Source organism: Alexandromys fortis, unplaced genomic scaffold (assembly GCF_014885135.2).
Source record: "Alexandromys fortis isolate MF-2015 unplaced genomic scaffold, M_Fortis_MF-2015_v1.1 scaffold_16, whole genome shotgun sequence".
Classification (NCBI taxonomy): Eukaryota; Metazoa; Chordata; class Mammalia; order Rodentia; family Cricetidae; genus Alexandromys; species Alexandromys fortis.
The window spans coordinates 13,227,572-13,240,723 of record NW_026067893.1 but is presented as its reverse complement, the minus strand read 5'-3'; the positions used below and the strand labels follow the sequence as shown (position 1 = coordinate 13,240,723).

The window sequence follows — 13,152 nt, the reverse complement described above, 5'->3', positions numbered from 1 at the left end:
AATTTAGCTTCACACCCATTTTAAAATGTAAAATGGAGCACACATACCATGAAACTTATGTTTTCTCTGGGATGGAGCCCAGGCTATCCTGGACTCTTACTTGTCAGCTCGGATTTGTGAATGCTGAGATTACAGCTGTGCACCTCCACACCTGGCCAAATTCATCCTTTTAAATTATATAGTTTAAAGCTGGGAAGTGGTGGCACACACCTTTAATCCCAGCACTCGGGGAGGCAGAGGCAGGCAGGTCTCTGGGTTTGAGGCCAGCCTGGTCTACACAGAGAAATCCTGTCTTGAAAAACAAAAACAAAAAAATTGTATGGTTTAGTAATTTCCAGTTACCAAGTTGCAGCATTGTTGCACCTAATCCCGAATACTTTTATTATCCGTCCTCCCGCCCCCAAACCCCAAGTTCATTAGCAGTTCCTCAGGCTCTCAGCCCCATCCCCTTCTAATCAGATCACACTGTGGGCCTTCTGTTTTGGGCTTCTCTGCTTAGCATGTTTACAGGGTTCCTTCCTTTTATAAGGGGAAGTTTGATGTTGGCTGTTACATGAGCAGGAAAGTCTGTTTTCCAGTCAGCTTTTTTCTTTTTTATTTATTTATTTATTTATTTATTTATTTATTTATTATGTATTCAATAGTCTATCTGTGTGTATGCCTGCAGGCCAGAAGAGGGCACCAGACCTTATTACAGATGGTTGTGAGCCACCATGTGGTTGCTGGGAATTGAACTCAGGACCTTTGGAAGAGCAGGCAATGCTCTTAACCACTGAGCTATCTCTCCAGCCCCTCTTTTTTTAAAGATATATTTATTATGTATAATGTTCTGTCTGCCCCCAGGCCAGAAGAGGGCACCAGATCTCATTATAGATGGTGTTAGCCATCATATAGTTGCTGGGAATTGAACTCAGGACCTCTGGAACAGCAGCCGGTGCTCTTAACTGCTGAGCCATCTCTCCAGTCCCCCCAGCTCAAAATGGGAGACTTGGCTGCAGCTTTTCTATTCCACAAAGTGGAAAAGCAACATCAGAACTTGAGAAAATGTTCTCTGTAAAGATCAGCTTTCCTTAGCTTTCCACATCTTCAAGTCTCTTGGCATGCGTGTTTCCATAGTGTTTGCTCCTGAGACAGGGAAACAACGAAGCCCTGGCTGTCCTAGCACTCACTTTGTAGACCAGGCTGGCCTTGAACTCACAGCTTCTGCTGGAATTAAAGGTGCGTGCCAGCTAAAGTCTAGTCTTTGTTTTTCCTTCCCTCTTTCCCTCCCTGTATCTCTTCCCTTTCTTTTTTCCTTGTGGCTCAACCGTGGACTGAACTCAAGGCCTTGCAAGCCATTTACCACAGAGCCGGACATCCCCCACCCAGCTGGGTGAGTATTGTCAAGGGTGAAGCTGCTATGTAGTCATATTTGGGTTTGTGTGGACCAGTAATGTGGATGGGATTTGAGGAAGTGGAGAACTAGCTACTCTGTAGGGCATAGAGAGCCATTTTCATTCAGCCGGAAGATAGCAAGGCTGAAGCGATGAGTGGTGGGTATCAGAGCTGTTTCCGGGTCATTAGAGGTTTGTCCTTAAAACAGGGATGGCAGAGCACTGTCTCTAATAGAATTACTGTCGAATAGGGAATTCGAATGGATCTGAGCTGCTCCTTGGTTAGTGGGATTGGAAAAGGCATCCTGATAATAGGGCTGCCTGTACTTTAATACAAAGGGCCCTAGAAAATTCCAGGCTGCAATTGTTTTACCCTTTAGAGTACCCTTTAGAATCATTATACTTTACCACCTCTTTTTTCCCTTTTCCTTATCCCACCCCCTAACTGTGGGAACCTAACACTTCCGCCACACTCAAAATGGCTACACAGGCAAGCCTCTTCAATGCATCTGGATGGTCTCGTCCCCAGCTCTAGGTACTTCCGCCACTCTGCGGGGCGGGGGCGCACTGCTCTTTAATGCAGCTCACCGCATTCAAGATGGCCCGGCTTCCTCCCACTTTTCATTGGCTAAATCACCCAGCACGAGGCGGGCTGGGACTAGAACTAGACGCACAGCTCTCTGGACCAATGGCCGAAAGGTAGGAGCCAATGAGGCGCGGGAGCTGGAGACCGTCCTCCGCATCTGGGAGGGCATTTGGCCTGGGGCGGGGTGGAGCCGAGCCGGAAGCGGGAGGGGAGAGCGAAACAGGAAAAGAAGGGAAGGAGGAAGCAGAGGGAAGAAGAGAGGGAGGAGGAGGGGTGGCGGCGCCGTGGCGGAGGAGCAGGAGCAGGAGGGGGATGGAGAGGAGAAGGCTCCTGGGTGGCATGGCGCTCCTGCTCCTCCAGGCGCTGCCCAGCCCCCTGTCAGTCAGGGCTGAGCCCCCGCAGGTAAGGGGAGGGCGTCTGAGCCAGCCCGGGGGTCCGGGGTGGTCGAGGCCTGGCAGGAGGGGGTCTCAAGGAGGATTGTTTGCAAAGAGTTGAGTGTTGTCGAGAGGAACGCCCATGCCTTGCGTGGACAGGGCGAAGGGGGCTTTGGTGTTTAGCTGAGGGACACCTGTGACGATTTGGATGTCAGAAAGATGGCAGAGGCAATGGTGCCAGGCGACTTGAGGGTCTTTTGAGAGGGCAGCTTTGGTAGGTGCGCTGGAGGAACTATGCTGGATATCGGTGCACACTGACGCATATGGGGCTCATTTCTAGCTCCGCAGTGGAGTCAGGAGCCAGAGACTCTGCATACCAGTGTGTGTAGGGATCCCAGGTTACAGAGCTGGCCCCAGAGGGAGAAGGGCCCAGCAGGATATTTATTTCAGGCCGGACAAAGGAAAGTTCTGAGCATCTTGGCTCTATTTTTAGTGCTGTAAGGCATGGCACGTTGGTGGCCTGCTGTTGGAGACAGGGTTCTTGGAAGGTAGGAGGGTGCAGTGGAGTGGAACCCCTCAGGAGGAGGGGCACGTCTGAGCTGTGAGAGCCATGCCGTTAGGCTGACTTGACTGCCCTGGTTAGAACAGGTCACTGGTGCTGATCCGAGCCAGGACAAGGCCTTTGAGCAGAGGGTGGTTCTAATGCCAGTATCTGCAGCAAATGGAGCACCCTAGCTTTTCTTGCTGGGTGGCTTGCTCTTTGTCCAGGCAGGGAAGCTTGCTTGCGCTGATTCTAGCTCAGGCTGCGTTTCGAAACCCTAATTGAAGCCTCACTCTTGGTGCCAGATTGGGTGGGGTGCAGTAGGGGAACCAACCCCTCCTCTGTTAAGTTTGGCAAAGGTTCTGTCGTTTTATTCTCTTCCCTTTCTTCCCTTCATTGTCTTTTTTATTTTTTTTTCCAGAAAAGCATTCACATGCACTGACAGCAGGGACAGCCTGTACAGCTTAACACTTAGCTTCATGTTTTGATGAAGAGCAGAAATTGCTAGCAAAATACTTTACCTCTCCCTTAGAGCTTAAGGACGGCCTCTCACGTACAGATCTTGTTTTGCTCCCGAGTGTCCTCTCCCTAAAACAAAAAACAAAACCCACAGATGATTGTGTTTTGTTTTGTTTGAGACGGGACCTTGCTATGTAGGTCAGGCTGGCCCTGAACTCGAGGTCCTTTTCTGTCAGCCACCCAAGTTCTGGGGTTTGATAGGTTTTTGAGAGAGTTAAAATTCACACAACAAAATGAAGAGTTTAAAAGCCAAGCGGCCAGCAGCATTTAGTACGTTCCCGGTGTTGTGCAGCCCAGAGGAGAGCCTGTCCCGCTCACCAGTCACTCCCCATCTCCACCCCAGCCCCCGGCCCCAGCTCTGGACCACCTGTGGTCTGCATTGCCTCTGTGCATTTACCTGTTCAGGATATTCTGTGTAGTGGAATGCTCCAGAATGTGGAGCCCTTGGTATTTGATCTCTCTCACATCCTGGGGTTCATCTACATTGTGACAAAATAATACACCCCTTTATGTGTGTTCTACAATTTATTTGCCAGCTTATCTGTTGCCGTGTCTTAGTGGGGGGGGTATGTTTATCTGGGAAATAATATGTGGAAGAAATAGAGCTCATTGTATGACCTTGAATGTGTTCCTTTCTAGGGATGGAACCCTTCAGTTTTTAGCCTTTGTTGAGGTTCTGTTTTCTTAATCGAAACTATAATCTGGCAGGACTGGTGAAGTCAAGAATAGGTATTGACAGAACAGAATCTGGAATGAACCTGCTTCCCATTTCTGTGGCTGTCACTGAGGACTCTTCCCTATAGCCGTTCGATCACCTTTAGGGATGTGGAGACTTTGGAGATGGCCCTGTTGCTAGGAGGAACTGGTCCACTTCTTCCAGGAAAAGAACTGGAAAGCGGTGCCTCCCGCCACATCCCGGAGCCTGGGGTGGCGAGCTGCGGAGGAGGGTCTTCAGTGTGAGGCTCTGATGCAGCTCGTCACTCACAGGCTGCTTTCTTAGGTCTCTGCTGCTTCCAGTACTTCCTTGGGGGACAGGGTGGCTTTTGTACTTCGTTCCGTTTGGTTGGGTGCTAGCACTAACCATAGCTGTTGTGTGTTTACATACAGTTCCTGTAGTGAAGGAAAGGTTTTGCTATGCGCTGCCCACTCCTTCCTATGCTTTCCACATGTCACCCTGACAGGGCACACTCCCACCTCACCCCTTCTCCCCTGTGGCCTGCTGTCCAATCAATCATACCAGATATCTGTGGTGAAATTGGTGTTTTGGTTTTTAACCTTTGGAATGGAAGTTAGAATATAATTATTAACTCTGAATCCATCACAGCTTAGTCAATTTAGGGATTTTGTTTGGGGTTTTAGTTTGTCGCAGAGAGCATCTGTCAGGGGAATCTGTCAGGCCTTTATTTCTAGGTCACTCAGGTGGCACCTTGAACTCTGTGGACTGTGGTACCTCACTATCTCCCTCTCTGAAATGAATCCCTGTCAAATGTCATCTTTTTCTATTTATTTATTTATTTAGTAGGGTTTAGCAGTCTAACACCATACCCACTGGGCCACCTGGTAGGGGTCTGTTTTGGCCATGGCGAGGGTGGGTGCTGGTTGGAACTCAGTGTGTTGACCAGGCTGATCATCAACTTCCTGCGATCCTCCTGCCTCCGCCTACAAGGGCTGGGGTTACAGGTGTGTACCACCATGCCCAGCTACACACACATTGAATATCTGAACTATATGTATTAATAGGTGTCTTTTTTCATTGCCGGCTCTTCATAACGGTCATCTCTTGCTATGCACACCAGGAAAGTTTACCGCCTAGGGACTTCTACAGTTCGGAACTTCTGGCTAACTCTCTCACGGGGCGTTGTGACTCATAGATGAGATTCCTTGAATCTGAAAAGAATAAAAAAGCTGCAGTTGCAAACAGGAAGGCCTTGGCGTTGTTTCCTCCAGTTAATTTATTCTTGAGATAATGTGGAGTTGCTTTCCTTCCGATGTTTCGATCAAACCAGATCACCGGACAACCTTGTATAAAATGAAGTTTTAGTAGCAATGTCTATAGCCATACGGTGGTCTAGCCCGTGGTATGGGTGCAACCTATAGGTGCCATTCTTACAATTCCTCTGCCAACGTAAAAACTTTGAGTTCAGATGGGTCCCGTTCCTGCTTTTTCTCACTGCGCCCCTCAATTTCACGTCAGCTCCACTTCCCTCTCATGTCTTAGGTTGAGTTTAGATCCACTGCTCCATCCCCAGGATGCAGTTCTAGGGATGCTCATGCTTCAGCCTCTGAGTACTAGGATGTAGGAAGCACCACACGCCTGCTCCATCCCCACACCCTCTCTCTTGTTACCTGGGGGCAAGGGTCCCGGAGCCCAAGCCAGCCTTTTTGCTGCATGGTCTAGGATAACCTTGAACTCTGGTCTTTTCAGGGCAGTCAACTGTCACTACTGTAGAACACCAGGACTATGTGACCTACAGGATCTAGCCCCCTTTCCCTTGTTTCTGTAGACTGTTAGGTTATTCCAAAGTGAGCATTTTACCGAAAAACATTTCCTACATTCTGTAAACTTTCCTGTTGTAGTTCCATTTAGTGGACATTTTGGAACTCCAGCAGGTTCTGGAAGCAGTCAGATGTGGAACAGAATCTCTACCTCAGGGATCAGGTAATCGGAAGTGGGGAGGAGGATAACACACACAGAGATTATAATCCAGAAGGGTTGCTCTCCAGTGGAGATGCAAACGAGGACGAGGGGGCTAGCAGTGGGCTCTGCTGGGGCTGAACAGCCAGGGAAGGTTTCCCAGAGACATCTGCATTTGGACTGCTGTGGGTTCGCAGCGCAGGAGGAGACTGGATCAGACATGGGCAGAGTGTGAGAGAAGGGAAACGGCGGGGACGTCCGGCTCACGTGGAAGCTTCGAGTGCAGGCGAGTGCAGGTGTGCAGTCAGGTGCAGCAGAGAGGACGGCCCTGACAGCTTTGGTGAAGGGCTGAGGAGCTCTTGTCATCCCTCCGTGATGTTGGAAGTGACCTCTGTTGGATTGGTGCAGTTCAGTAGCTGCTCAGTGCCTCTCAGTGCTTGTAGTTTGGCTAAGGTACCTGAGAAACTGGTTTGTAACCATATTTAATTTTTATATCTTTTTGTTGTTTTGTTTCATTTTTCTGAGATGGTTTCTCTTTGTAGCCCTGGCTATCCTGGAACTTGCTTTGTAGACCAGGCTGGCCCTGAACTCACAGAGATCTGCCTGCCTCTGCCTCCTGAGGGCTGGAGTTAAAGGTGTGCGCCACCACCTCCTGGTTTATTATTATCATGATATTTTCACACCTTTAAAAACTTACATAGAATTCAAAGCCAGCCTGGTTTGCATAGTGAGTTCCAGGCCAGCCACAACAAGACCCTGTCTCAAAAACAACAACAAAACTTGCATAATAAGTTGCCTATTTCCATGTGGTCGTAGAATCACGTCACCATTACTTCTGCTCTAACATTTTAGATTATTTTATCGCCCTCGCCCTCAGAAGGAAGCCCCTAACAATTAGCAGTCACTCCCTGTCCCGCCTCCCTTTCTACCAGCCCTCAGTAGCTGCTCATCTTCCTTTTCCCTAGACTTGCCTGTTCTGTATGTTTCTTAGAAAGCATGGACCCGGACTGAACATGATGTCTTTATAGTTGCCCTGTGTTGTAGCATGTATCAATTCTTTGTTTCTTTTTGTGTGTGGTGTTTGCGTATGGTACACACATAAGAGTGTGTGGGTCCATGTGCCCATGCACACATAAGTGGAGCCTGAGCAGGACTGTCACCCCCCATCTTATGCCTTGAGACAGTCTCGTGAGCTGAAGCTTGCCTTGGCGATGCTAACTGGACAACGAACTCTTGGATCGGCCTAACTCCCCCGCTAGTGCTGGCTTCAAGGCTCACACTTTGCCCAGTATTTTGTGTGGGTGCTGGAGATTCGAACTTAGGTCCTTATGGTACAGGACAAGTGTTCCATCTCAGTGAGCCATTTCTTCAGACTCTTTGTTTCTTTCTATGGCAGGGATGCCCCATATTTTATATTTATCTATTTATCAATTGGTCGTTTGGGCTGTTTCCACTTTGAAGCTCTTAGGGATAATGCTACAGGGAACAGTGGTATAGACGTTTTTTGCATAAACACAATGTTTCTATTTTCTCCCACCTTTATTAAGTGTGAGCATACATTATTCGGGTGCCTGTGCATGGTGGGTCAGAGGACAACCTGCAGGATTTGTCTTGCAGATGATTGCCAGGCTCTAGGGTGGGCGTCGTTGCCTCCGGAGCCATTTTGGTGGCCCTTGGTTGGGTACAGGGTCTCCCTTTGTAGCCAAGCTGCCTGCAGTTCGTGGCACCCCTCCTACGTCCAACTCCCCAGTGCTGGGGTTACAAGTGTACGCTATGCTGGCTTCTGTTTTCAGTTCCGTGTAGATACCTAACTGCTGGGCCAACTGGTAATCTGGATAACTTTTCAGGGAACCACCAGACCGCTTTCCAAAGTGGTACGGTGTTTGCTTTACACTGAATAGCTCCGTGTAGCTGTTGACTCCGTCGTAGGCAGTGTGATCTAGCAGCTTCCTGCGTGTGAGTTTGGCACAGCCCCACACCATGGGAAGGTCATGGGGTCATGGGCTCTGTGATCAGGCCATCTGAGTTCCAAATATGACAATACTGAGCGAGTTACTTAATTCTTGTGCCTCTGTTTCCTCCCCTTCAAAATGAGACTAACATTAGCATGTGTCTCACAGACTTATGAAGGGAAAATCCCATATATAGAAAGACTCTTAGAATGCACTTAGTGGTTAAACATGACAGCAACCCTCATCGCTGTCGTTCTTATTGTTGGTCTGCAGGGTGCACTGTAGTTGGCACGCTAGTGGCACTTGTCTCGAGGGACCCAGGTCTGGAGTTTAACTTGACCTGTGCGAGTCTCTCTCGTGGATATGGAGTTAGTCTTTCCTGTCGGTTGTCTGTGTAGACCACCATTCGTGGTGCGTCTACAGCTTTAAAATCACGATTCTCCGCTAAGGGTCACTTTGCACAGAGGGTGTTTGCCAGTGTCTGGAGAAGTGTTGAGAGTGTGGCTGGCATCCCACATGTGAGACCCAGGTGTACACGAGCCATCTCACACTGCTCAAGACAGCGCCCTGCAGCCAGGAGACGGTCTGGCCGGAGGTGGAAACCCTCTAGGCTCAGCACCTGCTGTCCGCAGTTTAGGTTAGGCCCCCTACCAAGAGGAGCAGCTTGGGGACGGCCTGCCTGCTGCAGGTTTTGCTGACTTACTGAGTCGTCTACTCTGTGTGTGTGTGTGTGTGTGTGTGTGTGTGTGTGTGTGTGTGTGTGTGTGTGTACAGGCCACTCATAGAAGTCTCCTACCAGGTGGGTCCCTCTTCCCACTGAGCCTTCTTTTTGTCCTGGTGGCAGGTTCTAGAAGGGCAGTTTAGAGCACTGACGTGGTGGCCGTGAAGTCAGTGATGCCCTCCACCAGTCAGCCAACATCAAACATCTGGATGAAACAGTCTGTGGTCTCGGGTTCAGTGAGCAGGTGATGGTGCCCCCCCCCCCCCCCCCCCCCCCCCCCCCCCCTCTTCAACTTCCCTCCCTCTTGCTTTGATCTGCCCTTGCGGTTTCAGTTTAAGAACAGAATTTGGTTTGGCCGCAGTGAAAGCCCCATGGCCAGTTACTTCCTTTTCTCAGTGTCCTCTACGGTCCCATAACCAAGTCTGACTGAGTCATGGCTTTAGAACTTTTTCCTTTCTCCACTCCAAGGCTTGGCTCGTCTTTGGCCATAGGACCACTGGTTTGTTCTTAGGCACACTATATATAGTCTGTGGAAACTGTTGAGTGATCTCGGCTCCTGCCACAAGGGAGGCCAGATGTCCTGGGTTTCGGCTGAGTCTAAAGGAGAACCTGCATTCAGGCCTGGGGATGCAGCTAGTCTGTGTTTGGGACCTGCAGGCAAGACTTGATGGGCGTTCTGGGCACCTTGGATGGCTTTGGGTTTAGAATCCCAACTGCTTTTTGAGTGTCTAGCCAGCCATGCTCCTGAGAGAAGTCTCCATTGCTTGCCTTAGTTCTTGACCAGTGCTAATTTGTGTGACCATCAGTGGTCTGGTCCATTTTCCATCTTGCATGCTCTTGGGACCCCCAGTCCCATGTTTGATTGCACGGAGTCACAGGAACAGTGGCGGCCGAGGACCTGCAGGATCCCAGCAGACGGGCTTTTCAGTCCCACTAGGCGGAGCTGAGTCTGGCCTCAAGTGTACATGTGGAAACCACAAACAAACACAGTTAAAGCGAGAGCTCTGCAACTTGGGAGGTCAGCAAGGGGAAGAGAATCCCATCCAATTGAATCCCGTGGCCTGTTGAGCCAGTTTTGGGAACTCTTAATGTGGGGATTAAAATAGGTCACCTTCTCAGACTTCCAATAACCAGCCCTGCAGGGAGTGGGGCTTGGGGACTCTGGTTTCCCAGTGACATTCTCAACTCAGTTGTGTTTACTTTTGGCTTTCTTCTTATCCACACTATACTTTCCTCTTCCTTTTTTTCTTTTCTTTTCTTTTTTTTTTTGGGGGGGGGGCAGGGTCTCACTGTGTATCCCTGTCTGACCTGGAACTCACTATGTAACTGTGTAGACCAGGTTGGCATCAGACTTAATAGAGATCCTCCTGCCTCTGCCTCCCGAGTGCTGGGATGGAAGGCGTGCACCGCCACACCAGGAGAGCGGGGGGGGGGGGGGGGGGGAGCTCTGTACAGCGTCTCCCTCATGCCACTGCTGGCATGATGCCAAAGCTGTTTTGCTTCACGATCTTAGGAATTTTATAGACTTGAACTTTTACAAGTTGTTTTGGAAAAGGCGAAAAGTGTCAGCTGGCACAAGAATCCTGTGGTTTGGAAGGGCGGGTCCCAGAATAGAGTTAGAAAAACACGTCTGGTTTGATTTTCAGATATCCAGCCAGAAGCGCCCTGTGTTGTAACTCTCATTTATTACATAGTCTTCCAGCTTGGAAGCCTTTGTGTGCAGAGAAAGTGATCACGCTTTACACGTGACCACACGCTAGTTTCGAGGTGCCATCCCCCAATTTATCTTGTTCATCTAAAAATTTTTGTTTGCTTTGAGACAGGGTCTCTACACAGCCCTGGCTGTCCTGGCACTCGCTAACTGTATAGTTCAGGCTGGCCTCGAACTCGCAGAGATCCACCTGCCTCTGCCTCCCGAGTGCTGAGTTTGAAGGTGTGCGCCAATTCGGCCCGACTTTCTTCTAAGATTCTACCTTGCAGTCTGACCAAATGCAGACCAAACAGAAGGCTGGAAGCTTTTTGATCAGATCTACCCTTTTAGTTCTTGAGATGCTTTTGGGGATGCAGCTACCAGGGGACTCAGCATCAGGATGCAGGACCACTGTAATTCTTTGGGACCAGAATACAGAGTTGACTAGGGTGACCAGTTCAGCCAGCTTGCTCCATTCTTGTTTATGGAGTGATTTCTCTCTGAGTTTACAGATCCTCCTGTTGTACTTGCAGGCGGTGGGGACAGAGAAGCTGGTACCATCCTGCTTGGCCTGAGGTCCGTTGTGGTTGCCAGCTGCCTACTCTCCCTAGAGAGGAGCTCACTGCTTTCTCCTGAGCTTTAGAGACCCTTTCTCTTAAACTGATGGTTTTAATTCTGCAGAACAGCCCGTGCTCATAACAATGAAAGATAATACAGAAATCCAAAAAGATATAAAGCAAAAAGTAGAAGAGTGTGCTTTGGTGTCTGTTTAGTACCTTTCTTGCCTCCAAAACATATTTATCAATGTATATGGGAAGAAAGATAGAAAGGGCCAGGGGGCCTTGCTGGGGGAGGTGGGAGAGGTGTTGCTTAGTTGTGGCAGTTGGAGCCACCCTTTTATATCACCCACCTAATCTTTTTATCAAGGACCACATGTATAGTAATTTGCACAAATAGTGAGTTTTATATATTAATAATTTATATAGTGAAGTTAGGGGTGTGTTAGAGATTCAACTCTGCCTTCCTGCTCACACAGCAAGTGCCCCACCGACTGGACCATCTCTGATGTTTTAGGATGCCGTATATTCTCGCTTTGCGTAACCACTCTGGAGAGCACCATGCTCCACTCTGTGTGTTTGTCCTGGGCACAATTGAAAATGATAAGGTTGGCTATAGGGTGCATTTAAAGCTCCCTATTGATAGTCCCACCGGCAGGGTGCGCAGAGGGTCGTTACCCCGCGTGTGGAAGGTCCGCTTTAGGCCATTTCAGTCCACTTCCTCAGAAGCTCATCTGTATCTTGTTTGCTTAGCTCCAGCCTCCTTCCCGTCCTCTGTGTCCTCTGTCCGCAGTTCCCAGGAACAGGGAACAGGGTTCACTCAAGGGCAGCAAGCCTGCAGTTGAAGGCTAAGATATGCCTGCCTAGGTGCTAAGGAAGTGTTCCGTGGTCCTTGATGGTAGGCAGGTGGTTTAGGGGAGTGGGGGTTGGCTCCAATGGCCACACGTCAGTCTGTGTGTTCCCTTCCCCCCAGTATGTCACCAAGGCCTTCTCTGTCCCCCCCCCCTCTTTTTCCCTCATTCCCCTATTCCTTCAGAGTTTCACTCTTGGCTCAGGCTGGCCTTGAACTTCTGACAGTCCTGCTGCCTCGAGCTTCCAAGTCCCGGAATTATAGGCATGAGCCACAGTGCCCAACTCCAAGCGTTTTTTTTTTTTTTGTGTGCTCGTCAAAGATGTGGGGACACTTGGAAGCAGCACTGCTGAGAGGGAGCCTGACCCCCTGCCTCAGAGCTCTACCCCACGAGCCGTAGAACTTTGAGCTAGTTAACATGGTTTCCTCGCCTATAAAACAGGGATAATAAGCATCCTGCTTTTGGAATTATAGTGGGCGTTAGTGCTTATAGGTAATTCTTGTGAAACATAGCGGTGCCTGCCATATAGCAGCTGCTCAGTGGTAGCCTTCCTTGGGCACGCCTTGAGACTTCTCCATATACCCAGGATTTGATGTCGGTGGAGTCGGGGTGTGGTGGGAGTTGTCATCTGCCAGAGTCAGGAAGGTAGTTTCCTGCGACATGACCAGTAGCCAGTGTTAGTGCAAACTTGGGGAGTCTGACCCCAGCTAATTTATTAGGCGTATTTAAGCTCAGCACAATTTGGTGAAAACTTCTTGGTGATGATTAACTAGATCCCGTGCGCACAGTAAGACTCCACTGCATTGAAACTCTTTGTAAAGTACATGTGACGTCTCCCATAAAGATGGGTTCTATAGATTGACCACATGGGACACCTTCCGTTAAAATAGGTTCTGTAAATTGACAAATTCTTGGTAAGAGTCTGGGGGAGGATAGGTCCTGGTCACCAGACTTCTGGGCTGCTAACAGGTTGTGTGCTTAATATCCTGGTTCTCTTAGTGGAATCTTTGAGCACAGGGCCCCCAGTGCCTTCCACAGTGGGGGAATTAGAAAACAGTCTTGTTTAACTCTGGGAATGTTTCGGCCCCCACGGCCTGTGCATATCAGAGGAGAAGCGTTTTTTCCAGCGTGTGTTTTTCTGCTTTGTTTATTTATTCGTTTTGGTTTTTCTAGGTAGGGTTTCTCTGTGTAACAACTCTGGCTGTCCTAGAACTCTGTAAAACCAGGCTATCCTGGAACTCCAGAGGTCTGTCTGCCTGCCTCTGTGTCCCAAGTACTGGGGTTAAAGGCTAGTGACATCACTGCCCAGCGGGTTTTTATTTTTATTCCCTCCCTCCTTCCCTCCCTCCCTCC

At 49.3% G+C, this 13,152-nt stretch overlaps 2 protein-coding genes across 6 annotated transcripts in view; both read left to right on the top strand.

The window, feature by feature from the left end:
• Nucleotides 1-13,152, top strand: part of Borcs7 (BLOC-1 related complex subunit 7) — a 172,979-nt gene that overhangs the window by 73,513 nt on the left and 86,314 nt on the right. The window lies entirely within an intron of this gene.
• The window catches only part of Wbp1l (WW domain binding protein 1 like), a 57,429-nt gene continuing 46,456 nt past the window's right edge, over nt 2,180-13,152 (top strand). Inside the window, exon 1 of one of the 5 annotated variants that reach the window (XM_050146466.1) lies at nt 2,180-2,361. In XM_050146466.1, coding sequence (XP_050002423.1) covers nt 2,272-2,361 — 90 coding nt within the window. In that variant the 5' untranslated portion in view covers nt 2,180-2,271. Of the gene's footprint in view, nt 2,362-8,859; nt 8,946-13,152 lie in introns of those variants that run through there. The other 4 variants (XM_050146493.1, XM_050146445.1, XM_050146501.1 and 1 more) reach the window with 4 other exon arrangements.